This window comes from Cydia amplana, chromosome 16, assembly GCF_948474715.1.
Source record: "Cydia amplana chromosome 16, ilCydAmpl1.1, whole genome shotgun sequence".
Classification (NCBI taxonomy): Eukaryota; Metazoa; Arthropoda; class Insecta; order Lepidoptera; family Tortricidae; genus Cydia; species Cydia amplana.
This window is the reverse complement of record NC_086084.1, coordinates 4,067,634-4,095,415: the sequence shown is the minus strand read 5'-3', so window position 1 is coordinate 4,095,415 and position 27,782 is coordinate 4,067,634. Positions and strand designations below refer to the sequence as shown.

The window sequence follows — 27,782 nt, the reverse complement described above, 5'->3', positions numbered from 1 at the left end:
GCCAATTGCTTTGTAAAATATCACTGTTTCTTTGATGGCAGGAACAACCCACATATGGTGACGCCTGCAACAAATAAATAGACTTTTAAAAATGTAGCGTTACCATGAAGAAAAGAAGACCTTATTAAAAAATGTAAAAGCGGAGTCTGAGGTTCTACCGCGAGAAGAAAACCTCGTTAAAAAATTCGTTACCTATCTGCCTCTCTATCGGTTTTCCATATTCGTGCGATACAGAAACAGGTAAAACGAAATTTTCCTTTTTCGCAGTAGGTCGTTCTATACTTATTCTACGAATAAAAAGTGTGAAAGTATAGATAAGTCAAACCAAACAATTGCATCTCATCCGCAAAGCAAGTATATTACAGTTGCCAAATATATGTATAAAGCTCCAAGTACATGTAAACATATACATATATCCGAATTTAAACTGTTGTGAGACATACTAACATTGAATAATTTTACGGTTTAGACTCACTTGTTTTAAGTCACTTGCGCGACATGTTTCATTTGTTTGTTTTGTTTGTATACATATATTTTATTTTAGCTGTAACATGCAGTTCCAAAATTTCACTATTTTATATGTCTTCCTTTGTCTGCGATTTAAGGTCTTTCATACATGTGTTATGTTGACCTAATTTCCTTTTACAATTCCCAAATCGTTAATGTTTCAACAATAAAATGTCACAAATGGCCTCGATTAAAACCCTTATCTCATAAGCGTTTAATCCAGATAACAAAGACGGAGATTAACAAAGGAAAATACTCCTTAACACTATTCCTTTAAGCGTTACAACGCGAATTTCATGCTTGTAGGTCACTCTTGGCAGATATTAATTGCTAGTATAAAATTGCTGAGTCAATCCGGAAAAACTTATTACTTTTTGCAATTTCAGGAGCAGGCCTGTCATTGTGACTGCTGGGCCTTTGCCTGAGAAAAACTTTAACCAGTATACTTAAGCTTCGGAATCTGTAATAACTGTTGGTGGTCAGAGATCACGCTCATGCTGGACACTCAGCAAATAACTTTGGGAATAACGCCAAGGATTACGTTAAGCACGCCATTTTTCGATGATTCAGCTGATACTGTTTTATTTCGAAGAAATTCTGACGATTTTCACAGGGAGTGACTTCTTTAGATGAAAGAAGTAGGTAATCACATGACAAACCTCTTAAAACTGGATATAAGATAAAAGACAAATCCTTACAGGTTATTCAGAAGATGTGGGAAAGATTGTAGGTATATCTTTGTTCAGTGATTTGTTTTTTCGGTATTTTTTACATTTACAGTATTTATGGCGTTTTTGGTACCTAATAAGTTTAAGCGATAGTTAATGCCCTCAATTTTATGCAGAGGCCAATATCATAAATACGGCATAAGAAAAACTATTGTGACGTTTATCGTAGTCGCTAGTATCAAACAAACTGTATGGCATCAGTGTGTACTGTAATGATATTAACGTTTAGTTGACACTGTATAAAAAGTACTCACAAATCATCAAGCCACCGAACCCAAAGAATGGCACCACACAACCAACGTCCAATAATATTGGGAAAAGGATGTTTCCAACCAGCGTGCCGATACGTCCTATGAGCATCACGATCGAAATAGCCAGCGTTCTGAAAAAAAAACATCGGTTAGGTAATTTTTTTTTATCAAATTGATGAATTTATATTTTCGTAAGTCGTACTAGCGCTGTCAACTTCGACCGATCTTCGGCATTCTTAATGCGCTTATTATCTGCGAAATACTTAAAAACGTAAAATTAATTGAATGTATGTGTACATCAAATTGACTCGAGAGTAAAGTCTATTTTATATAAGGTGGTAACAACTTAGTTACAAATATTTTTTCAAGATAGGTTTAATGATGTTTTTTTGGACAAAATTGGTTTCCTTCATTACTATTTAAAGTTAATTGTTGTAAAGTAACATGTATTACAATATCGCTAACAGATGTCCGCAGTGTCCGCTAATAGTAAAATTTTGCCTGTCAAATATGAGAAGTGCGACCAAAATCAGAATGATGTCAAAATGTCATTGGAAGTATTGAATTCAGAAATTAAATGTGATCGCGTAAATAATTTTCTTTTGTACCAGTATATTACCGTTATAAAACGTAAAAACACAAATGCACGTACCAAAAAATAAGGTTATACGTCACGACACGACAATCTGTACAAAATTTAAGATTTGAAAGCCTCAGGGTAAACTTTTTGGTATGAAATCAAATTATTTTATTAAATTTTCAAGCAATAACTCAGAGTATCTAATACTCAAGCTTAGGCATAGGTATAATGAATGCTGCCTACTTATAAAACGATTTAAAGTTTCTATCCAATACATTAAGAAGTTATACATAATAAAAGGATATACCCGTATTCCTAACTCCAAAGTACTTTCGTAAAATCGTAAACTGTAACGCATCAAGTTTCACATGTGTTTATAATCGTAATAGGGCTAAGGCACAGCGGTGTTAAAACGTAATGACAATATTTGGTGTTTATTACTAGCGTGTTTACTGCCATAACGTTTTTATGGGTTACTATTAAGTGCCCTCGGTGTATTTTATGTAAATTTTCGCAACAAAGTTATCCCAGGTTATATTTTTATGTACGAACGTTTTTGGAAACTTATATTGAAAAAAAATTATTTTTACTTAGGTACAGAAACGTATTTTTACTTACAAAAATGTATTTTAACTTATTAAACATATTTTTACTTACATAAACGTATTTTTACTTACAGAAACGTATTTTTACTTTTGTAGAAATTTGCATACACCTTCGAATCGCTTTGTGTCTCTCTATCACCCTTCCATATTAGTGTGACAGTGACAGTTGCGTGTCGTTCGCTACGGAGCGTTAGCGATTGGCCTGTTGAGCTATGAGATGTCTACGGGGCCTGATATTGAAGCAAAAAAAGCCCCAACTTCAGTAATGAAAAAATGCATTGCGTACAAAGAGTTTTCTTGCTCTAAATGCACTATGCTCTCTGTGTTTTTTATTTTGGATACTGTAATATGGCGTAATTAAGTGATTGACTTTAATTTTCTAATTTTAGACTATTTCTAGTCAAATAACCATCACACCTAATTTAATCAATACCTCTATGCGCCGATCCTAAAATGGACGCAACCACATTGAACCATGAATGTTAATGATGCCGCGCGTTGAAATGAATATTGAGCTATCGATATAATATGTGGATCAAAGCAATGAAACTATTGGACTGTGTGCCTTAATGAATCGTTAGAACATCATCATGCTTTCATTTAATTAATTAGATTGTATATCACATTGACATGTGTTTAAATATCTATGAATCTTATCTATCTGGTAACCTATGTAATTGCTAAATACATTTCAGCTTCCTTATAAGCTTTTAAATAGTGACAAAAAACTCTTGTTCAATTTAAGTTTCTGACCTCGAATACTTGTCAAATACTTGAAAATCAATGAAATGTTTACTTTGATACTTTTATAATGATAATTTGTAACAATAGCACGAAAAGGGAATTTGCTCTGATAATCTTTTCCTTAGCACCGTTGTCGGAATTAAACCTGAACAGATGATAAAAAACCCTAAGTACTCGTATCTTTGCCTTTCCCGTTGGCATCATAATTTCAAATATTAACTGCAAGAGCTAGTCCTATTGTCATTACGTCATCTGTTGTTCTAATAGCCAACGTGCATTCTGAGGTAAACCTGAATACGGCTTCATAACCGTCCAACAATACCTCTATCGTGTTCCGACTCACAATGGGACTGAAATAGACTTGCCTGAGAAGTTTTAAGTTAAACTCGGCCGCTTTGGACTTCGTACGGGAGTTCTTAAATCGAGTGACGTCGGTAAGTTAAGCCTATTCAATGCATTGGGAAAATAAAATACAAGTGCACTTAAACTTTGCACTCTTCAAGTTACATTTAGTATCGGATCTGAACAGTATTGAGCTTTGCAGGGGAACTTTTGGCTGGTATACTAAAAATGGAAAAATATATCCATAATATTGAAATGCTCAGATGAAATGGTTTTTAAAGGTTTGATTCTGATTAAATATTTTTGGAATTCTGGTGTAGAATTTTTATTTCAATTTCAATGATTTATTCATAAAATTTACATTTTATACGTGATATACAATTACAGATTATATATTTATTATAATTTTATACGTTTGAATATTCAATATTTTGTTAAAGCTGGTTTGAAACATTTTCGCTTGTGTTACAAGTTTTTAGTTTAAACTTTTTTACATTTACACAAGCTGTGTAAATTGTACCATGGGTCTATTTGCAAACAAAATGTTTAAACAAGTTTGGTAGTGAAAAAGGAATATTTCGTTAAAAATATTTGTGTCGAAGTCTAGTCAAAGGTCCCACTTTGTCGCTTACCATAAAGACGAGATTTGATTGTATCTTTATACGAATAACCTGTCAAAGCGTCCTTATGGCAAGAAAAACTCAATGAGTAATCTACAATTCCCGCATCTAGTAGCTTGTTGTAAGTGGAATTTTATTTCCTTTAAATTAGGTTCTACTATCGTCTTCTAATCGGTTCTAAATGTGGCACGGTGTCCTATATCTGGCGATAACCTGGATTTTTTCCATCCAGCCACGCCGCACTAGAAAACCTATTAAGCCAATTGACTGGAAACTTGCCTGCCAACGCAATCTATGTTTTTTCCTGTGTGATCTCCTTTTTGGACCTATAAAGAAACTTAAGAAACTTGCCTTGTTCTAGTTGGAAATAGGCCCACAGCCGTCGCTACTAGCAGACTTTTCATAGTCTGTGAGACGGAGATGTCCACAGAGAATAACACCACCACCGTGACCTTAAGGGTATGCCCAAAGGGCGAAAGAAAATAATAGCATATACATAAATATTATACATCTAAATACATAGACTAAAATATGTTTAAAGCACAAAAACTGGTTAAATCCTCATTATTAAATTGTACAACGGGACTTAATCGCGTATCTAAGTTTTAAAATTTACCTCCGACGTTTCGAGGACGGCGTTGTTGACTAACGATATTGTATTGATTGGTATTGACAGTGTTGTGTGTCGACAAAGTGACATCCCTAGTGCGCAAAACGTCCAAGCTGATAAACAAGACCAAGTGCGGGTAGTTCGAAACACTCGCGCGGTTAGAAGATGCTGGTGGCAACTTTAGCCAGTCTTCTCCGAGACCACGGGGACAACGCCGTCCTCGAAACATCGGAGGTAAATCTTAAATGATTAAGTCCCGTTGTACAATTTAATAATGTGTAAAAATCGTGAAAGTTTAAATCAGTGGTTAAATCTTCATCAAAAATATTTTGAAAAAAATAACCAAAAGTGCTTCTAAACGCCTGTTTTTTTTTTGAGCCCGGTTCCTATGGACAGATACCTCGAAAGAATTTTCAGTAAAGAGGTGTACAGTACTTGCCTTATCATAGTCGGGAACACATCCACAGTCGTAGCTTGCAACAGACTTATAATGGTCTGCGACACAGAAATTTCCACAGAAAATAGCGCCACAACAGCTACCTTAGAGCTGGCCCAACGTAGTCCAAACGTTGCGCATACGCATATTACGCCTGCGACCAGAAGTAGGGCCTTCTTTCCCACTTTGTTGACTAGTATGCCCGTGATGGGGTACGGGAGAAAACAGACGGTGCCGACTATCATGCTGTTTATATAGGTCTCTGCGCCGCTGGGGTGCTGAAAACAAAATTAATTGCTAAATTTCATAGTTCTGGGTCAACGGGAAGTACGGAAGTGTCAAAATATACGTTTTTTGCGGTATAAACGGCCGTATCTTTTTTACGTTAACTTAGAAGTTTGATCAAACAGCTTCAAAGTACCATTTATTTGAGCATATGTTTTTAATTTCAGCTCGATATCTCCACACGTTCCCGAGATAAAGGGTCTTGGCAGACAGATAGACGGACGGACGGACGGAAAACAAATTGATCCTCTGATCCTATAACGGTTCCGTTCTTTTCCTTTTGAGGTACGGAACCCTAAAAAGTGCCTTAATTTTAAAAGTGGCTTATAAAGAAATTAATAAAGTTTACCTACTCAGTAGCAGGATCGTAACATATTTAACCAATAAATGAAAAACTGCAAATTGGGTAAAGGGGAAAAGAATTTACTTTTACTATTTTATTTGTATAAGTACTGGCTGCCAAAATTCGTTAACACTGCTAATAGAACTATATTATTTAAAATACGAGTATAATTATTTAAGCTAAAGTAGCGTTTATCCTAAAGATAATAGTTATTTGTTTTACAAGGGGATAAAGTTGTTTTTTAACCGCTCGTGCTAATATTGATACCTACCCGAGCAAGCGAAAGATTCCAAAATTGAACCACGAGCGTAGCAAGTAGTTCGAAAAATGGAATCTTGAGCGTTGCAAGGGTTTCAAAGCACGAGGGTTAAACAAAATTTGCCCTCGAGTGAAACACAATATTTTCCACCACACTAACCCGAAGCAAATATTAAATGTAAAATATCAAACAAAATCAAACCAAATCAAATTCAAATGAATGGTATTAATTAAATATTTATCATCCAAAATCATCATTTAAAAGTCAATTCTACCAGCAAACATAAGAAAACAACTCAAAATTTGCATTTGATTACTTTGCCTCACATGTGAATTACTCCGTGTATTATTTCCGTTTTTGAAGTGCAAAGTAGGCCTTTCCGAGCTGGTATGGTGAAAATTAAATTTAAATTATTATTTAAAATATATACGAAGCTGAAGCAATATTATGCCGGAGCAAGCAAAATTGAATAATTCAATTTATGCCTTCCGCATTTAATTTATCCCTGTTGACTTATAAATTGAACGGAGGATTAAAACAATCAGTAAGGTATGAAAAATATTTATTGCCTTTGATCATTTAATTTCAAATATCTGGGTGACCGAGCTTCGCTCGGAAAACATAAAAACTCTAAAATGCGCGTTTTCCCAGAGATAAGACATAGCTAGATCGATTTCTCGCCCCCGAAAACCCCCATATAGTAAATATCATCGAAATCTTTAGAGCCGTTTTCGAAATCCCCGAAATATATATATATATATATATATTTTACTATTTTAGTTTATTGTTTCAAATATACATACCTATTAAACTTTTTACGACAACGAGTTAGTTAAGCTGCAGGTACTTCGTAGAAAAACAGTAAATCATCAGACTCCAGTCCAACCTCATATTATTCCTGAGGTCCTCGGTGTAAACTATCAGCATAGTGATATAATGACCCAGTTAAGTGATAATTTCGGAACCCTGAACAACTAGATAACTTCTACAATTTGATCAACAGCTGATAGAACCATACATGCCGAATGATATCTAATTGATATCGTTTAGTTATTTCGCTCGTTCTTGTCCGTACATGTATAGGTGCGAGCGAGACTCACCATAACTACATGACATCAATTAGATATCATTCTGATGTCAGTGTACTTTCGAATTGGCTTGTTAGTCTAAGTTACTAACCATAGTAAACAATACTCGAACTGAACTTACCGGCACGCATACATTAGCACCCGTGTCCAACAGCGTCCTGTTCCTAAGGCCCTCAGTATATGCATCTAGCATAGTACACAGGTCTCCGTTGCTGGTCGTCCTGCTATAGTGTTCTACAACAGTTGAGAGTTGAGGGTACCATAGCCTAAATACATTGTATCTGTAACAAAACACATTACCATTTGATATTGATAAACTGAACTTTAAGATACGTCAAATACTAGATATTGAAACGATATGGATTGGATATGTCAGTGTCAAACAAGTGTCAATAGTGACGTTTCTTCAAACATACACGTCACTTTTGACACTTGTTTGACACTGACATATCTTGGTGATGTCTAATAGAAATCTAGTTCAAAATCGGAATTGGGCCCAAAGACAGACACCAAAACACCTTGAAGCACGTTATTTTACGTGAAGTTTAATGTTTTAGAAGAATAGTTAATAGAGCGTTAAGTGCTGTGAAAGCTCAAAACACCTCGCTTAATCGCAGTTAAACATAAATTAATGTACCTACTCAAATTATTACAAACTAATAGCTACATGATAAACAACGTCACAAATTCCAATCCAAACTTCCTTACTTTGTATCTTAGGCAGCACATTATTGTCTAATCAGCAAACCTGCTCGCCAGTTACCAAGTTGCTGGCCACACCAACTTAGCAGATTTTGCTGACTGACTATTAATAGGTCCTGAAACTATCAGGCTAGCCCCTTAGAGGTTTCAATGACTTGGCAGTTTGTAGTTGGTTTAACCGTTGATGTAATGTTTGCCCGTTATGTAGGTTTTTTAGGTTTAAGATCATTTATTCTCATAAGAATTTTACAATTCACTTGACGAGATAAATACAGAACAGTATATTAAATTTCGTTTAGAGCGCACAAATACATAAATACTTAATTTAACTTAACTAAAACAGGTAGTTTTACAATAGTCCTTATAATGTGATTAATAAATAGATCTTATTCACATTTTTTACAGGTGAATCTTTTACAAAATCAAGTTTATTTTTCAATACTTACTAATACACCTCTATGCTTATTACTTAAAATCCAGGTGCCTAAACAAATTTTTATATTCTTATAATTATAGGTCTTCTGAAAAACAAAAAAAAATGTAGGTATATTTAGTCTAAGACAGGGGTTAAAAACAGTGGCTCACGAGCCCCATGCGGGCTTCTTTTGAACCTTCAATTGCAGCTTTGAACTAACTCATAGAGGGAATAAAAAACCTCGCTGGTTGGCCTTTCTCTTCAAAAGTTTGACGACCCCTGTTTTAGTCTTAGGGAATCGATCTATACTAAATATGCCAAAAATCAGAGTACATATTGGCCAAGTAGGTTTGCAATATAATATTTAAGGCTTTCGATTTTTAGACTTTCGTGTCGGACTATTGACAATAATTAACACTATGTGTAGTGGGTGGTTTAAAAATGTGATACCAATCTTTTTCATACACTTTTCGTCGGGTAGTTGCACAAATCTCTGTTTTAACATTTTCTGGTTAGCCGAGACCACGACCAGTGAAAACTGTGTCGAAACGTCGGTAATAAAAATTAAATAAATTTCGCGATAGACCCGTCCATAAAATTTAATGTGAGTTAATATGTGGCAAAGTTAGGTATTCTTAAATTCTCCCAAATAAGTACATAAAATTAATGTGTGTAACGTACTTACACAGCCATGGTTAAGAACCCCATGGAAGAGATGACAGTTAGCGGCAGGACCAGCGGCATGCTGAACATAGGTTTCACATTGTATAATTAATGTGTGTAACGTACTTACACAGCCATGGTTAAGAACCCCATGGAAGAGATGACAGTTAGCGGCAGGACCAGCGGCATGCTGAACATAGGTTTCACATTGTATAATTAATGTGTGTAACGTACTTACACAGCCATGGTTAAGAACCCCATGGAAGAGATGACAGTTAGCGGCAGGACCAGCGGCATGCTGAACATAGGTTTCACATTGTATAAGCCAGCAATCAACTGATGAGATAGACTTTCATTTTTAAGTTCCGGCGCTTCGTCTATTACTCGTTGCTTAGCTGATTTCCATAGGTTAGGATACTGGAACAATTAATAGTAAATTAAATATAACTAGGATCATGCATTAACACTGATTATATTTAAGCAAATAAATAATTATCTTATCTTATCTTATATGCAATAAACACTGATTATGTTTAAGCAAATAAATAATGATGTTATCTTATCTCATATTATCTTATCGGTGATCACAAAAAGCGTTCAAAAAGCGTCTCATCAGACATGACGCTCGCACTTACTGTAACTTAGATCTTAAGAAAATAAGATGAAATAAAATTATTTTCAGATGTATAAAAATGCTTAGAAACACCACGCTGCGCTGTAAAACCCGCATTGCTGACGTAGGCGAGAAAACCGCTAGGCTCAAATGGGACTGGGCAGGTCACGTCTACCGCATGCATCCGGAGAGGTGGGCTAGCTTAGCCACCAAGTGGATGCCGGTAGAGGGACGTGGCGTGGTCCCGCCGCGGGACGACCTGGACAACTTCTTGAACAACTGGCCGGAAGAAACACCAAACCGGGAGTCGTGGAAATCAAGGGGAGAACCCTTTGCCCAGACGTGGGACACTCATATAGGCAAAAAAAAAGAAACAAAATTCTTTAAATATTTACCGGAAAAGTATCAGCTGGCTTCCCTGTATTCCTGACATAAATCCTGATTAGAATGTCTCGTGCTTCGTCGTACCGTTGCTGAGTGATCAAAAATTTAGGGCTTTCCGGTAATAACGTGTACAGGACGCTGGCAGTTAAAGACCACAGTGACATCAGGTAAAGGTAGAAGTTCCATGTGTGGAGAACTGTAACAAGATTTAAGGTTGAAAAGATGTTGTGATATAATATTTAGGTCTTGTCCTTGAAATGTTTGACCTTGAGTCTACGAAAGGAGGGTCTGTTTAAAGGCCGAGCCACACCGGCTGCGTGTGCAGCACACTGCGTGGCGTGCGCTGCGTGACGTGCGCAGCACCCCTGTCACACCGGGTGACGCGCACGTCACGCGGCGCACGCCACGCAGTGTGCTGCACACGCCACGCAGGTGCACGCTGCAGCTCAGTCATGCGTGCAGTAAAATAAAATACTCCTGCGACAGTACCTACATCATGTGACTCCCGTTGCAAATGGAAGCAGCTCACCTAATGCCGCCATTGCAATTATTACACATATAACATGCCTGGTTAATACCTAACATCGATTTGTTCCCACAGGCCAAATTATTTATATAAGACGTATTTTTTTGTAATCTTTGTGCTATCTTGTAAATATACATTCGTATTGACGAAAGATTTTAATTAGTTTTTCTTTTATCACTGAATCCATATTAAAAACCAACACGCGCACCGACCGAGTTGTAAATAAATACAAGCGAGCTGCGCGTGTACACGCACAGCACCTATGCAGCACCGAGCTGTGCGTGTCCGAACCTGCTCGGTTCGCCCTCTCATAGGGATCGCAGTTAAACACAACGTCATCACTGCACGCAACGAAGCGACGTTGCCGCTCCGCTGCGTGGACGCGTGCACGCAGTACGCAGCCGGTTTGTCTCGTCGGAGCTGCGTTGCGTGCAAGTCACGCGTACGCGCACGTCACGCACACGTCACGCAAGCGGTGTGTCCTCTCTTATGTGTTTTCGTATTCTACAACGCAGCGGGACGCGTACGTGTACGTGCACGTCACGCACACGCATCCGGTGTGGCTTGGCCTTAAAGCAATACCTACTTAGACATTCCATCATTTTTATAATATTTGATAAACAAAGATTAGATACAACAGAGATGTTGAATGGCCGTTCTGGTTGTCTAAAATTAGTGTTACTTTTTTTCCTTTTATAGTAAACGCCATCGATAAACATTTTATTTTCATTTTTCAACACTGACAATTTGTATGATTATGAACTGGTTTTGATACGACATCGGCAATCTTCACGCTGGCTCGCTCCTCACGCACGACTTTTAACTATCTTATTTCTCATGCACCAATCAGCGTAAGCGATCTTCAAGGTCATGTCAACATAAGATCAAAACCGTAACAAACAGTTCGATCTGAATCGGGCTCCGTGTCGACAATTGTCGACTCAAAGATAAGTAGCAAGAAATGCTTAACTAGAATAAATTAGCCATTTGCACATTCCTGCTTAATGTAATACAGTGGGGTGTGATAAATGTTAATACGTGCATAATGTTGCATTAATGGCGTGGTTTCTGTTACTATTCTAATTTATGACAAAATAGTAATTATTGGGGTGATATATTAGTTTACATACTAACGTTTAAAGGGGTAGGTTACCTATATGAAGATTATCATAAGCAGCTGGATCAGTTCCTACCTATAATTGTAATTTAAACATCGCTTTTTAAATTTTCATTAAAAAGAAAAAAAAAACAAATTTTCGGTTTATCACTTTAAAATTTAAAGGATTGTTCTAAATATCATCGCTCATCAATCTCATCAGTCGTCAAACACATTCAGTAAAATCAATTGTTCAAATTCAAAATAGAGAACCCACGTCTAGGGTTTGCACGACGGATCCGAAATGTGTGGGAAGACCCGCGGATCCGGATCCAGATCCGGATAATTTCATACATTTCGGATCCGGATTACAAACCCTACCCACGTCGAAATAAAGATTGATATCAAGAACATAGGAATTCATAAAATCTATTGAGCGTTACATTGTATGGTGGAAATCAATGGCAAAAAATAAAAAAGGCAGTTGGAATGTTGTATCTAGCAACACTGAAATGAAAAGACAAGAGCTTGGGCCCGATTCGGATTTTGAACTAGACATCTATTACATATGTATTAGACATCACCAAGATACGACAACGATATTTTTAAGATCTAGCCTGTCAAATTTGACATTTCCGCGATTCTGGAACGATTTCCACAATGTCTAAAACGTCTCGTTATGTATTTTTAGATCTTAAAACGGTTTTGAAACGATCTTAATACGATAATTTAACGTAAAAGTGACATTGGTTGCCCGAATGGAGCTGCAAAAGATATCTACTTGAAATCTAAACTACCAGGTATCTAGTACATATCGTACCGTTCTCTTCTCTAGAGCGTATCTTGTTTTCCGAATGCCGCGGCTTGTTTTGCCGGCTCTTATCTCGGCTATTGTGTTAACGCCGAACGTCAATCCCTCGCCGCGATAACACGGCCATTTTGTGCGCAGGACACCTTATTGTCGCCTTTTGAGAACTACACAATTGTAAATATTAAATACGAGTAAACATTGATATATTTTTAGGAATGGTGATAATTTTGAAAGCGGTTTATTATTTCAATGGAATCGCGGTTTGGAATTAACGAAAAAAAAAACTCTGAAAGGCAATTCTTCTGAACTGATTTTAATGAAATTAGGTATGGAAATAGTTTGAGTCCCAGAAAAAAACGGTACCCTAGGTACGATAGTTTATTTTATTACGAAAATCACAATTCTACTCAAAAAAGTTGCAGCTCCTGTCTGTAGTATAATATAAAACAAAAAAAAACTAACGGTCAAGATGCTTAAATTTTTACCGCTGTCAACTTTAACCGGAGGGCGTATGAAACATACTACATTCAAAAAAAGAGAAATGTTTTATTCTAGATCCACCTAATCTGCTTACATTTAAAACCAGTTAAACAGGGCTATAACCGCGAAAATCGAAGTTCGCAAATTGCGGGCATTTTTCTCTGTCACTCTAATTACGCCTTCATTGGAGTAAAAGAGAAAGATCCCCGCAATTTGCGAAAAACTGTTTTCGCGGTAGCCCCTCATTATTATTCCTGTTAGTACAAACAAGTGTAGCCTTCAATCCTAGTAATTACCTTGAACTTGACTCTATTTTATGTCGCCGTAGATTTTTATCGGAACCCTTTTAGCAACAATCTTATCAGAAACTACCCCGAACTGGCTACACTGCTACATTGGGATAGATAAGACTAGGTAGTAGCAATATATTTAGATAAGTTAATCCTGCATTATGTACTAAACAGGCAATTCTGTGATGTATAAATATAAACTGGTAAGATTAAACCAAACATAACTTCTGTACAATAACAACCGGTTTTATGTTTGCAAAAGCAGTGGGAAAGATTTAGGTTTAAGTACTTATAGAAGAGATGATTTAAGTTTAAGAGAGGGTTGGGAAAGAGTTAGGTGGATAGACCTGTCACTACATAGTATAAAACAAAGTCGCTTCCCTGTCTATCTAACTGTATGTATGCTTATATTTTAAAACTACGCATCAGATTTTGATGCGGTTTTTTTTAATAGATAGAGTGATTCAAGGGGAAGGTTTATGTATAATTTGTTAACCCGTGCGAAGCCGGAGCGGGTCGCAAGTATTAAATAAACGGCGCAGGAAAAGTGGCGTGCTCTCGTAACAGAGGCTAAGACCCTCTTTATGTCGCTGAGCCGTATTAGTTAGTTATTAAATAAAGTATACCTACTGTTTATCTCCGAATTCACGTAAGTAATAAAAAGGTGATATTTTGCGGAAGTGTTATTTACTATTTTTATACGGAGGAAGTTATAGAAAAAACTATTGCGTTAGCGAAGAATACTTTCATCTGTAATACATTAAAGGGTCACGCGAGTTTTTTTTTTCTTTTTAAATATCATATATGTAATTTTATTAACAATTGTCGCTTCAAATGCTATTTTCAGTTTGACAACTGTCCCATATTTATTAAGTATTCAAGCATCAAGATCGTTGTCGTTATTGTCACAAATGACAAATAAACGGAACGATAATATTCAGAAACATAATTTCTGCGAGAGATTCTGCCCCTTTAATGTTAAATTATTTGCGCCGAGGTGATGATACGGATTGGCGCCATTTCAATTTGAGAAGTCAGTAATTTAACTTTACGAGGGGCTATTTCAGATGTAGATACGGAGCTAAAATAGGGCTACAGAGGACCAAGCGTCAAAACGATATTGGTACGTAATTACCCCATAGAAAGATTGAAACATATGAGTTTTATTATAACACGTCGCATGTACATGCATCAAATTTATCGCATTTGGAAATAGAACTGATACGTGATCGTGTCACGCAATGATGAACGACCCTTTTTCAAACATGGGTTAAATCAATAGCTTGACCATTCTAATTTTATTATAAGGCTATGAAAATTGTTTAAAATATACACATGGCGCCGGAGAAAATTAAAAAACCTTGTCCGTATGAATCATATTATAATTTTGATAATGTTTCTTTTGTTTTTTATATTTTTTAAGAGCCTATTAATGACCCACTGCTATTCTAATATACACAATTTCTTATTTACAGCTACACAGAAAACGAGCTAGAAAATTCAGATAACGCTTACAGTTTTCACGACACTTATTCGCTTTAGGTATTTAAAATACGAAACGGTCTTTATGATCTTTAATTACTTACCTAATTATTTCACATTAATTCGTACATAAAATATGCTTAGATAATATAGAGTGACAAAAGAACAATCGTACATAGCTATAACTCAAATACTCAACCTTAAAAAGCATATAGGTACGTCAAAAAAAATCACTGTTACTGTAGCGATACGATTGTCTTGATTACCATCATCAAAAAAATTGGTATCAAATACTCCTCAAAATCAATAAATTTCGTCGTAGATTAAAGTTTGATATAAAAGTACGAAGTATCCAGAGTCGTACATAATTAATGGTTTTTGTCTAACGATAGGTATTACTTTGATTACAAGCAATTAGAAGTTTTTATTGTTTTCTACCGAAGGTATCACCAAAGTCAAACCAAGGACCAAGGACGTAAGGTTACTAAAGTTTATGTTCGTAATTATAATGAATTACGAAAGGCTATTGATAAAAAATTAAATGTCAGAAAAAAGAAAGAAAACAATTGCCACTGTTTGGTTATTAAAATAATTGTAAAAGTCGTTTAATGATACTTTGTAAAGATATAAAGTTCCCCTAGGTATATAATAGTCAGTTAAGAGTGCTGCTAGTTGTACAAAATCATTATTATAATGACGCGCCGATTTCCAAAATGATTTAGGAATTACTTAAATCAGTGTTAAGAAATGGATTTATAAATAATTATTGCTAAAATGCTCCATTTATCCTCGTGTTTTAACGATGCTAAAATATACAACAAAAATTAGAGAACTCATTCAATCGTTTTATTTTTGTATTCTAGAGCAACTTTGTTCTAATTCTAATTTACCAACAGAGCTCAAATGTGTCTACACTAACGAGTATAACTTATCTATGACTTTATTTGTCGAAAAAAAATAAAAATAGTATGGTCTTATATTCTAGGATTCCATGTGTTCAGGCACATGTAAACCATCACTTTTTAAGTCTTTGTTTTATATGAATGTAACCATGAATTACGTGTTTAGTACATTACATACCTAGGGAGATGGATTCGTGAATGCTCCAGATCGCAGATGTTTGTGGCCCGAACCGAAGGCGAGGGCTATAAAATGCGATCTGGGGCTTTACGAATTACCGCCCGTGATTTGTTTAAAGTTTTACGTCTTGCCTTGGCCAGGAAGTGAGGAGAAAATCCCACTTACGGGCCAAGGGTGACGTAAAATAAATTATGTTTATGTTTATATATTTACAAGTAAACTCACCAATGAATCCCCCAAACAGACTAGCAGTCCACTCATTAGTGAAGATGGCCCAGGACAGGCCAGCAATGACGACTTGTGAGAACCCAGAGAAGGAGGACTGGCACAACACCACCCGGTCTCTGATCTCCTTGTGGCAGAACTCTGAGGTGTAGGTTACGGTGGGGCTGAAGGATGAGGCAAAACTGAAAAAAAAAACCGCGAAAATATAAAAAAAGAAGAAGAAAGACATTTATTGTAAAAACCTTCTACAAACAGCGCCACTTCAGTTACAAAAAAGAGAGAAGAACTTACTCACCACTAAACACTTAAAGCTAATCGTTAATACATATAGGATACAGGGTAATTGTTAAAGTAGATGTTACACAAAAATAGACAAGTCCACCAGCAAAGTGAGAAATAAAAGAAAAAGGAGTAATATATAAAAAAGAAAAAGGACTAAAAATTAAATTTGGCGCCGCTATAGTGGCTACAAAAGGACACCACTTAGCATAATGCTCTGGTATAAATACCACAGCGCTGGTTTTCTGTGGAGCCCCAGATATAAGACCCGGGACCTTACCATGATGTCCTTATTGCGATTTTGTTTAGGACAACTGAATCGCTAAAGAACGGAGCTATATAAGTCGCATAGCTCCATCCTTTAGCGATTCAGTTTAGGTCCTAAACATGTCATAATCGCAATAAGGACATCATGGTAAGGCCCCTGTAGGCGTGAAAAATGGCGGGAAATACTGGGAACAATATCTGTGCCTGACACTGCCAAATGACTACGACACCATGCAAAGAGTATATAAGCATAATAATTATCCATAATTTGGGTTTTCTTGTCTTAAGTTATATTTTGCACAAAGCCGTGACGAGTGGTGAAAGACAGGGGAGGCCTTTGCCCAGCAGTGGGACACAATATAGGCTATATATAAAAAAATAAGTTATATTTTACATACTATTTAATTACACAAACGGGTCTACCGCGATATAATTTAATTGTTTTTACCTTTAATTCCGACGTTATTATATCGCGGTAGACCCGTTTGTGTAATTAAATATGTGTACAAAACGCGAGAGTTTAAAGTGCTATTTTACATACTAGTTTTTATTCACTTAATTATTTAACACCTGAGAACATAATTATATAAAACTTGACTATCTAGGTACTTAATTTTACAAATAAACACTCATAAAAGACAAATCAGCGAAAACTTCCAGAAAAATTGGTCATCTTTAATTTCTCAATACATAAAAAAAATATGTATTACTGTTTTTGTTTATATATGTTTTATAAGGTTATACAATAGAATAATCACATTTTCTCCCATCATTCCCCATCGTATAAGCATAAACGCAAATTAAATTATGCAAAACATGGTTGTTGCTTTGCGGGCTCAGCACGGTTTCATTTTTATCGACTATCACTATGCCCGTCACTTTCGCACTTACATACTTGTTAGAACGTGACAGGCATGGTGATATACGATAAAAATGCAACCGTGCTACTAGGGTTGGTAATCGAACGATATAATCAATGCAACGACTGCTAAATTTCCCATTTCATTACACCTTAAGCTTAAATTGAAACAAGGTTGTTTGCCAACCAAGATGGAAATAAAGATTACTCTAAAATATGAAGACCTATAAAATATCAAAGTATAATGACTCTCAGTATCCATAAATCAGTAGAACGTGAAACGCCTAATTCTTGGTTTCCGGCGTTTAAGTAAATGGCTGCCGTTATCGTGAACTTTGACAAATGTCCGAAGGAAGAGTTTGAAAGGAAACCAACAATTATCAGGTTTATTTCGTAACAAAATTGGGTTAAGGTGTTTTGTAATTGCAGTTGATATGATTTTAATTACGTATGTCAATTTCTTGTCAGAAATATAAGTTTGTCTTAAAAATACTGGCTTGTGAAAATAAAATAAAAATTACGAATCATGTCCCTCTCTCAAAGGGCTCAAAATAATGTAGATCTGCATGTGAATTTTTAGAAAATTTAATCAATCAATCAATCGTTTATTTGTTGATAAGAACATAGTACAATGCAATTACAATTTGTATTGAACATTATACCACCGGTAACGTCAAAATTAATTACAAATATCAAAACTTTAAAAATCCATTACAATTAAAAAAAATATTAAGGTATGATTTAAAATTTCAGTTGATTCGAGACTGTCAATAAAACAAAGAAAATAAGTCAAAACAGAATAAATACTAAGAGATAACACTCAGAGTGAATATATAAATGACAAATATTAATTTAATCTAAAGCTCTAGTATTATTTGATGGAATAATAGGGCTTACTAATAAAATATTGTTTCAGTTTTCTTTCAAATGTTTTTAGATCCTGGCATTCATTTATATCTTTATCTTATTTATTATACACCCTTACTGCGGTGTTGTTTAACTCTAAATATTTATTATGTGATTAATTAAATTGTATTTTTTGCTGCAGGTAAAACATATCAAGTAGACATCCGCCTGGCAGTCAAGACAGCAGTTATTTAAAGGTAAGAACTTTCTTAGCTAAATTAGGTAGGTATGGTAATTATTCTTACATTCTGACACTTATTTAGCAAAAGTTTCTGATTCGTATATAACTGTGTTATTAGAAATAAGAATAAAATCAGTTAAGTATCACACCATAATTTTAAACGTTAACATCTAACAAACTGAAGTAGATAACATTAATCATGATCCCAACGTTGTCGAGGCGTATTGCCACGGCGCATTTAGAGAGCCTCGCGTCCGCTTCGCTTGGCAACGGGTAGAAGTAGACATTATAATCAGTAGATACCATATTATTATATACTAAAAGTGAAAAAAATTATGTCTCAGATCAAACTAACCATAGCGGTTAATGCAAAACCTGTCTAGTAATCTTGTGGCCTGAATTGGAAACATAAACATGTACATTGCCAAAGCAAGTGCTATCATCTACCGTTCTCGTCCGTTTTCTTGTGCATAATAGGTTCTGCCATATTGTGGGCTACATCGGAAGCATAAACTTCACATTTACGCCTAGCGCCAAAAATCTGACGGCTCCTATGCTACCCCCTATAGTTCCTGAACACTCCCTTATAGGGCTTGGCGTGGGCATTGTAAACACCAAATACATAATGCGATTAAATTGTAATCTATGAAGCGGTTGCCTGTATTCATAGACTCCTACTTACCCAAAGGCGATTACGTGGGATTGCATCCCCGTATCGAATGACTCGCTTAATGCTTCTTGAATGAGCATTGGCAATTACGGGGATGATTTCCCTGTCGGTATTACTCGTACGGGAAATTTAGGTAATTTCTTATGATTCCACGTGGAACAACTCAAAAATTACATGTAGTATTGAAAATTACAAAATGAGGTTGCAATTTGTAGAAGAATCTTTTGACACTCAAATGCAGTGATTGTAATAGGTAAAGGTATTTCATACAACTTAGCAAACCTCCTAAAATTAAAATTTTGCCAAAGTCAAAATGACGGATAGGTACAAACGAATATCAAAGGCTTGTTAAATTTAAAGATGTTTACGAATAACGACATTCATTGTCAAAATACCGCATTAGACTTCATTTCTTAATTGACAATACTACTGTTTTAAGAAATTAAAATTAGAAGTACCTAGACAGTTATTAAATCTAGGCTTAAAATAATTGTCTAAACTGGAGACTTATGTCAAAAAGATTTGAACTACTTAATCTGGCACCATGTTAGAGTAAGCACAACTTTCCTACGAACCGGCAACTCCAATATTTCTATTTACTAACTTAGATATAAAATCGATCCCTAGCTAGAGTGTGAAATATTTCATAAACTTAACTAAGATTCCGCCGTAACTTGAACGCTTATGTACTTACCTAAGTGCTCCAAGTTTGCGCTGCGAGCTATTTACTTAAGGTCAAGGCGATAGCGTGATTTGTTCGTAGGTAATCTTCTTTTGGCTTTTTAAATACTAATCTCTACCCGAGACTTTGTCCGTGTAGATATCGTTACAACTCATTCCACATCGACCCTTAACACTTACTTTTGCTTGGTTTGCTTGAACTTACTAACTTAATACCTACTAGCGACCCGCCCCGGCTTCGCACGGGTTATCAAATTATACATAAACTCTATTGAATCACTATCTATTAAAAAAAACCGCATCAAACTCCGTTGCGTAGTTTTAAAGATCTAAGCATACATCGGGACAGACAGACAGTGGGAAGCGACTTTGTCTTATACTATGTAGTGATATGTAACCTCAAATAAAAATCATACTTACAAGATGCCTTCAAAGAATTTAGCAGTAAGTAAAACTTCGTAAGTCTGACTGCTCCCGGCGATGAGAGTGCAGAAGAAAATGCCGAAGTAGCCGCCGACGAGGAACAGCTTTCGGCCAAACTGATCCGTGAGAAAACCGGCGATTAGGGAGGAAAACATCATACCTGGAATAAAAAAGGAATTAGAGTCGGGAACAAATCTGCACATAATTTACAGTGATATTTTTTTTACGTGATAGTCAGCAAACGAGCAGACAAGCCGCCTGATGGGAAGCGGTCATCGTCGCCCATGGACATAAGCAACATCACATGAGCCGCTTAACTTGCCGACCCTTGAGAACCCTAAATAAATATAGTGTGGAATGTCATCAAAGGCGTTCAGAAGACCATAATGGTGAAGCTTGTCCTAAAACTGACAACCACTACACGCAACTCAGGCAGACCACCTACCACCTGGTGGACGACGGTTGAAAAAGACCTAAAAGAAGCTCATTTAAATAAAGACATCGCGCAAGACCGCGCTAGATGGAAATTGAGGACAAGGAAGGCCGACCCCAAGTAAATGGGAATAGGTCTAGCAGGAAGAAGAAGAAGAAGTGTGGAATGTCACCATAATCGTTAAATTTCTAAGAAAATATGACAAAATTTGGCAATCCATAATGTTGTCACTGCAAAGTAAATTTTACATATTTATTTACTCTACAAATCCTTTAATATATTGAAGCAATTGAAGTAGCAACAAGCACGTGCTTGTATTAGTGAGTACCGTTCTCGAGAACGTTCTCCGTTTACTAAGTAGAATATTTTCGAGCGAGAACGTTTCCCATACAAAACGGGGAACGTTCTCGGGAACGGCACAACTCAAGCTGGTATTTCAATGCAATCCGTGCTTGCTTCGCTTTATAACTATTGATTGTATTTATCGTCTGTTTAATAGTAGTTTATGTGACTGCTACATAATGAGAGGCATTAAAATACGAGTGTGAGTTTAAGAAACGAACGAAGTGAGTTTCTTAATAGGATCACACGAGTCGAGAACGATATGAACGAGACTCGAGCTCGAGTTCGAACTATGGGAAACCAGTCCGTTTACCAACTGATTGCTTTTATGTAACATAATATTGCTCCGTTGATTTCAATATAAAAATAATCCCCTATATGCATATAAAATTGTATACAATTGGAATCCGATACAGTGGTCGCATGAGCGCACTTTAAACTTCGGGGTATTCATTCCGATCGGTCGGAACTACGAGTACCTAGTCGGAATATTGCAATTAACGAAACGCAAACATGCCGGCAAAATTGTAACCAGCTGTTTTGTGAATACTTCTAATTAAATGTACGGTGGATCATAGTAAAATAAACTTCATTTTACTTTTTTCCACTCTGCTTTATCTAGAAAAATCCTAAACAATTGCCTATACATTATTTTCTACATGGCGTTTTCTCATGAAATTTGTCTTTATTGGAAACCTAGCGGTAAATATCAGATTCCGGGAAACTTTTCAATACTGTGTATCTATATACAACAAGCAGTGAAATCAAGTAATCACACAAATAAGAAATTAGTACATTACAATACAAGTGCGAAAAGTAGGAAATTCGCAACGAGTGGCTATAAATTGAAACACGATCGAAGAGTGCTTTAAATCGACACGAGTTGCGAATTTCCTTTTCGCATGTGTATTGTAAAACGTTTTACAGTACTCTTTAAATTTTCGACATAGGCACGTATATTGTGCTAGTTACCGCACTAGGGCGGTAAAGTAGCGCCATATGTACTGTAAAACTAAATGCTCACCCGTATAAGGTACTGCGTTCAGCATCCCTTTCTGCACTAAGTTCATATCCAGGTCGCATTCTGCATTCGGCAGTAGGTAAGCAGTTGAGTTGCTAACAAGCACACTGGCCACTATTGCGATTAGTGCCGTTCCCAGGATTTGGACTTGAAATCTGCCAAACGTGCATGCCTTTAATGCTAGGTCGATCTCTTGCATGGGGCTCTTGGCTTCGATGCGGTCTTGACCTGTCGGCAAGAAATGATAGACATCTTATTAACTCACATTTATAGACGGGTCTATCGCGAAATTTATTTTATTACCATTATTTACCGACGTTTCGACACAGGTTTCACTGGTCGTGGTCGCGGCTAACCGCGACCTGAGTTAGCCGCGACCACGACCAGTGAAACCTGTGTCGAAACGTCGGTAAATAAAGGTAATAAAATAAATTTCGCAATAGACCCGTCTATAAATGTGAGCTAAATAATATGTGTTCAAAACGTGAAAGTTTCAAATATGATAGAAATCTTCATAGTTAATTAACTAGTACTAAACTTAGTAAGGACCTTTCGGGACTTGGCAGTAAGGAATGGATCAGGGGGCCTATCAGGATAGGAAGATGTTTGAATCTTTATTTTTATGTCAGTACTGTCACTCTATAGACGTATTCTGATTGTAGTAACACTAGGTATATAAAATGTCTTTTTATGGAAGGAATAACAGTTCGCAATGGTAGGTATGGCATGGCTGCGATCACCATATTTAACGGTGATCTGTTCGTTAATTAAGCCTGTTGCAATCCGTTTTTAGTCTTTACTCGACGCCCTAGATTTAGCACAAGCCCTAATTAAATTGAGCTGACACAGTCTGGACTGTCAGTCAGCCAAAATAGATAATTGGTTGGCCAGATAGACAGTTTTGTTAATTGAATACGTAGATGGTTACAAGTTAGGTATTATTGACACATCATATAGGTACAAAAATAAACTTTAACCTTTTAGGTATACGGTATACCTATGATAAATGTCAATAATCGTGGGTCTAAACTAAAATTAAAATAAGTTAATTAACAAGTCAGATTAAATTTTAATTCGAACATCATAATTCCATATTTGCAACCACTGACAAGGAAATCCAATCACAGGATAATTTCCAATTTATCAATGTTCGCGCATCTGATGTAATCCTCGTAATCCCAGCGCCGAAAATCCTGGACTTTATTCGACTTTTTCCGTCCCGAAACGTAAATTTCCCTATACTCGTCCAACCAGCTCCATCCCTCGTATTTATGCCCTTCAGAAAAATCCCTATTGTAAAGACGGGACCAAACTCGATCCTCTTTTACGATACAATTCATTATTTTGCACGATTCAGATAAATTCAACACGTCTTTTATGGGAAGTTTTAAAAGTATCTCCAAAATAACGGCTTTGGGGAGGCTTAATAAAGTCCCGTGTTTTGTATTGTATTGGTTTAGTATGCAACTTTTGATCGGGTCCGTAATCTCTTTCACCGTTCGCTTAAGATCCGAAAAGTTCTTTATAGAACATGGTATTCCAAGTTCAGAAACTCCCAAAAAGCGGCTCGGTTCTAGGCATACCGCGTAAGAATTTCCCTTGTCTGGTATGATAGAATTCAATAGAAAAGCGTTGGGTAGAGGTTTCGCGAAAATTTTTATCGGTAGATCTTGGAATCCGTTCAAAACGAATGTGGCCTCGTAAATATCTGTGTTATTCTTTCTTGTGGATAATATATAGTCGGATATATCGATAGCGCCTTCGTTAAGAGCTTTTATTTGAAGGAAATCGTTTTCCCTCATTAAAATAAGCAACAAAGAGAAGAATAGCTCGCGCTCGAACCGGCGGGGTTCGATTAACACTTCTATCAATGAATCCAATGCCTGTCGTTGCTGGAGCGGTAATTTTTCATTTAAGAATGGTTTTGTGTGTGCCCATTCCATTATTGAGCACGTTTGCTATTAAGTTTCACAGATAGTTTTTCTTTCTTATCACCAAATAAATCTTAATCAGGTTTTCATTTTGTTTGATATTAAAGTTGTCAAGTGACTTTGACGTTGTCAGGTTTCATATAATTGCAAAAAGGATAAGTTTTAAACCTCAAAGCAAGTATACTATAGATTCGGCATGCATGCGCCCGAAAGGGACAGAACATAGCTACGCAATGCAACGAAATAAAAAACACGTTTTAACATTTCTGTCAACATACCAAAACTACCTCCGACCACTAAGCTTTGGTGGGAGAAAATTACGTACAATTTTTAGAAGTAAGTAGCAAAACAAAGTGAGTCATTACAAAGATAAGCAATATTAGCGCATTCTCTGCTAAATATTCCTACTAAAAGTTTCATAAGTACATCTCGTTCGGTCACCTCCCCTTTCCCCTCTTGTAACCTATGTAGTATTGTTTCTTTGAGTATTAAACCTATGTTTTTTATAAGTTGTCTAAAGCCCAAAATTTTTTTGCAAAGATTCTTCTTATTGTATTCAGTTCACTATAGTTATTTTCGCGTCGTACTCATTCCGGCAAAGTCTTTTGCCACGTCAATGACTTCAAATTATAATGTTTCCGATACTGCGGTGTACTGTTAGTCTGTGAGTTTGACTAGTTATCAAGACGTCATAATCCTGTCACGAAGCCAAATCAATTATGCTAAAGATCCTGATTGCTTTGTAGTTGTACCGGGCGCCACTTAAATTCAGTGTGCGCGTAATGGCCGCTCGAGATGATTAAACAACGATCCATTTTGCGGTTGTGGATTAATTAGTGATATTTTGGCAACCCTGGATGACAGAATAAATAATAGAGCAAGGTAAAGCAATACTATAGTTCGTCAAAGCAAATTGTCAGAAAATAAGAACGAAAAAAACTATACTCATCCTTTTCTTTTGGGTGCTAGTGCCAGTGTAAGACAAAAACAGTATGATTCTCTCTGTCTATGTTTGAAATGAGACAGTCCTTTGATAAACTTTAGCTAACTTACTTTGCACACACGTGGCAATAAAAACGCATACATATCCCTATTATTTCCATATTTGAAATTTTCCATCGTATTTCCTCGGAAACTTTCGCATTTGTTATGCTACTTCAGTCAACCTCAGTACTTTTTGGCTTTGATCTCGGACTGTCTAGAACACAAAATAACTAGTGTAATATTTTGCCTATATCTCTTTTAGTCTACATCGCAAACGGTCTAAAACACAAAATGACCACATATAGGTAGGTTAGGTTCGTTAGGTATCTTCAAATGGCCGAAGGCCAAACCGCACAGAAATAGGAGCCCCGTGGCAGCGGGGCTCCGTCGACATCGCTAACGTAAAGATAAACCGACGAAATGTAGGTAAATAAAGGTCTAAATAATTGTAGTCATTTTGTGTTCTAGACCGTTTGCGATGTAGACTAAAAGGGATATAGGCAAAATATTACACTAGTCATTTTGTATTCTAGACAGTCCGAGACCAACCCACTTTTGGTACCAAGATTGACTGAAATAGTAAGACACATTTGGACGTTTCCGTGCATGAAAACTCAGCTTGGTCTTATTCTAGGAAGTAACGATTTTTGCGTTTGATGATTGCAAATATTGGATGTTTTCTATAGAACCAGTCTTTTTAGTTACTATCACAATTCAACTATGTATCCCGTAAAATTAATTTATATTTTATACTGTTTTTATATGTTTTTTATAGATTTTATATGTTTATTAAAAAAAACTTTCATCATGTTACTTTGTTTTGAAACATGCTTTATTATATGTAAGCTGGTTGGTTTTTTTAATTTTATTTCCACGTTTTATTTTCTTACAATAGCTGATACCCGAGAACCGGTCTGAGCAGGCAGTAGAAACATTTGTAGAAAAATGGAAACAGAACTGATATGGTACTGGTAGCTTTTAGTTTGACCTAAGGAACTATCATGTCAAGTGCAGTCCCCGAAAGCAAAAGTACGACGTCATTGCCACTACAATCATAGTTACGCAGACATTTTAATCTTTCTAACATCGGATTAAGGTGTATCGTGGGTGTATCATGTCTTTCATGTCAACTGTTCACAACGATCACTTCAGTTTGGGACTAACAAATAATTTGAATACACTTGATTTTCAATCTTAACACAACTGTCATAAAATTACATTTCAAGTATTATTTTGGTTGGATAGCGTGGCTTTATTTAATTTGCCTTAAGGTATAAATTCTTAAAGATTAAACAAATGCCAGTCTAATTTTCAATCAATCTTTGGGTAATATGGCTCCATCGATACTGTCGATGATTTCGACAACGTCGAAGTGGATCCCACGTGGGATCGAATTAATATTATTTGTAATAAATAAACTTCAGCCAGTGTACGGTATATAAAACTATAAAATTATGGCCTCTAGGGCTCTAGCCAGCCACGGTTAGAGGTAGAAATACCAAATGCTCGTAGAGCACGACGTTGTTCGGTTGTATTATGAGCTCTTGTAAGGCGATAGCTGGACTTTACAAGGGCCACGTGGGGCTACCTGGCGTTGACGCCAGGATGGCGATTAAACTCGTATCAAGATTAATTCTTCATTATCCGCACACTTCCATATTATTTTAGAAGTGTAAGAAAACATAAATTGTTCGGATATCTGTCAACCTTCAAACTGCATGCACAAACACACGTACCACTTTCAGCCAATGCAGCTAAATTCACTTCACTCATTTTAACACATTTAATATTATATAATTAATCACCGAACATCACTTATCAAGACTTCACTTGCTACTAACTAGGCATATTATATAAAATCATGTTATAAATGTATGTTATAATTTATCTTACGATGATGTCGTGGGTAATTGTCGTCTGTTATAACTTGGTCTGTCTTTTCTCTCGGAGTTCCTTCTATAATAAGGAATGTCTTTGATAAACGGAATGAGGGATAGGTCAACCAAAGATGGTGGTGTCGTATCATATGAATCTCGGTATGGTAAACTTTAGATAAAAATGATTTGCAGAAATTTCCGGTGTGCGTAAGACATAACGCCAATGCTTGTGCAATAATACCGTTATGGGTTTGGCTTTTATTGGCAATACAATTTATGACGGGCAATAATATGTTAACCTAATTTTTAAATACTTTGGTATCGAGGAATTTGGTTTAAATAATACTTATACGCCAAGTACAAATAGCAACACTCTTAACTGTACATCGGTGGACTTTATTAACAAAAGGCATTAAGGTCCACCGATGTACACAGTGTGGACTATGGTACCTACATAAATGTATCGGTATGGTAAAGTATTTACGGTAAATTAACCATTGATATTAAAATTAAACATAGGTACCTATGTAGCTTTACGTAAATTATGAAAATCACCAACATTACATTCCAAGGAAGAACTTATGAATGAAAATGAACAGCTAATATTGTTCACAAAACGTTGCCCTCTAGATGTGAAAAACCTAATCAATTAAGATAACTGATAACTGATTTCATATATCATCATATCATACTGTCCTGGCCGATTTCGACCACATTGTTGGCAACTGTTTAGTAAGTACCTACTGTTTATTAAGAGCGACGT

General features: G+C 36.1%; 3 protein-coding genes across 3 annotated transcripts in view; 1 reads left to right on the top strand and 2 right to left on the bottom strand.

The window, feature by feature from the left end:
* Window positions 1-27,782, top strand: part of LOC134655401 (hemicentin-1) — a 365,685-nt gene that overhangs the window by 95,326 nt on the left and 242,577 nt on the right. The window contains exon 2 of the mRNA XM_063510862.1: window positions 18,619-18,673. The gene's annotated coding sequence lies outside the window, so the exon portion shown is untranslated. The remainder of the gene's footprint in view (window positions 1-18,618; window positions 18,674-27,782) is intronic.
* LOC134655336 (synaptic vesicle glycoprotein 2A-like) lies at window positions 21-26,984 on the bottom strand. The gene is made up of 10 exons (XM_063510786.1): window positions 26,879-26,984; window positions 22,231-22,455; window positions 20,429-20,591; window positions 16,166-16,347; window positions 10,187-10,371; window positions 9,417-9,595; window positions 7,520-7,679; window positions 5,427-5,701; window positions 1,490-1,617; window positions 21-64 (listed from the first exon to the last, which is right to left on the bottom strand). The coding sequence occupies exons 1-10, from the start codon at window positions 26,913-26,915 to the stop codon at window positions 21-23; spliced, it is 1,578 nt and encodes a 525-aa protein (XP_063366856.1). The 5' UTR covers window positions 26,916-26,984.
* On the bottom strand, window positions 23,279-24,261 carry LOC134655405 (uncharacterized). Its single transcript, XM_063510867.1, has one exon. It carries the CDS (start codon window positions 24,168-24,170, stop codon window positions 23,349-23,351), a length of 822 nt encoding a protein of 273 aa, XP_063366937.1. The 5' UTR covers window positions 24,171-24,261; the 3' UTR covers window positions 23,279-23,348.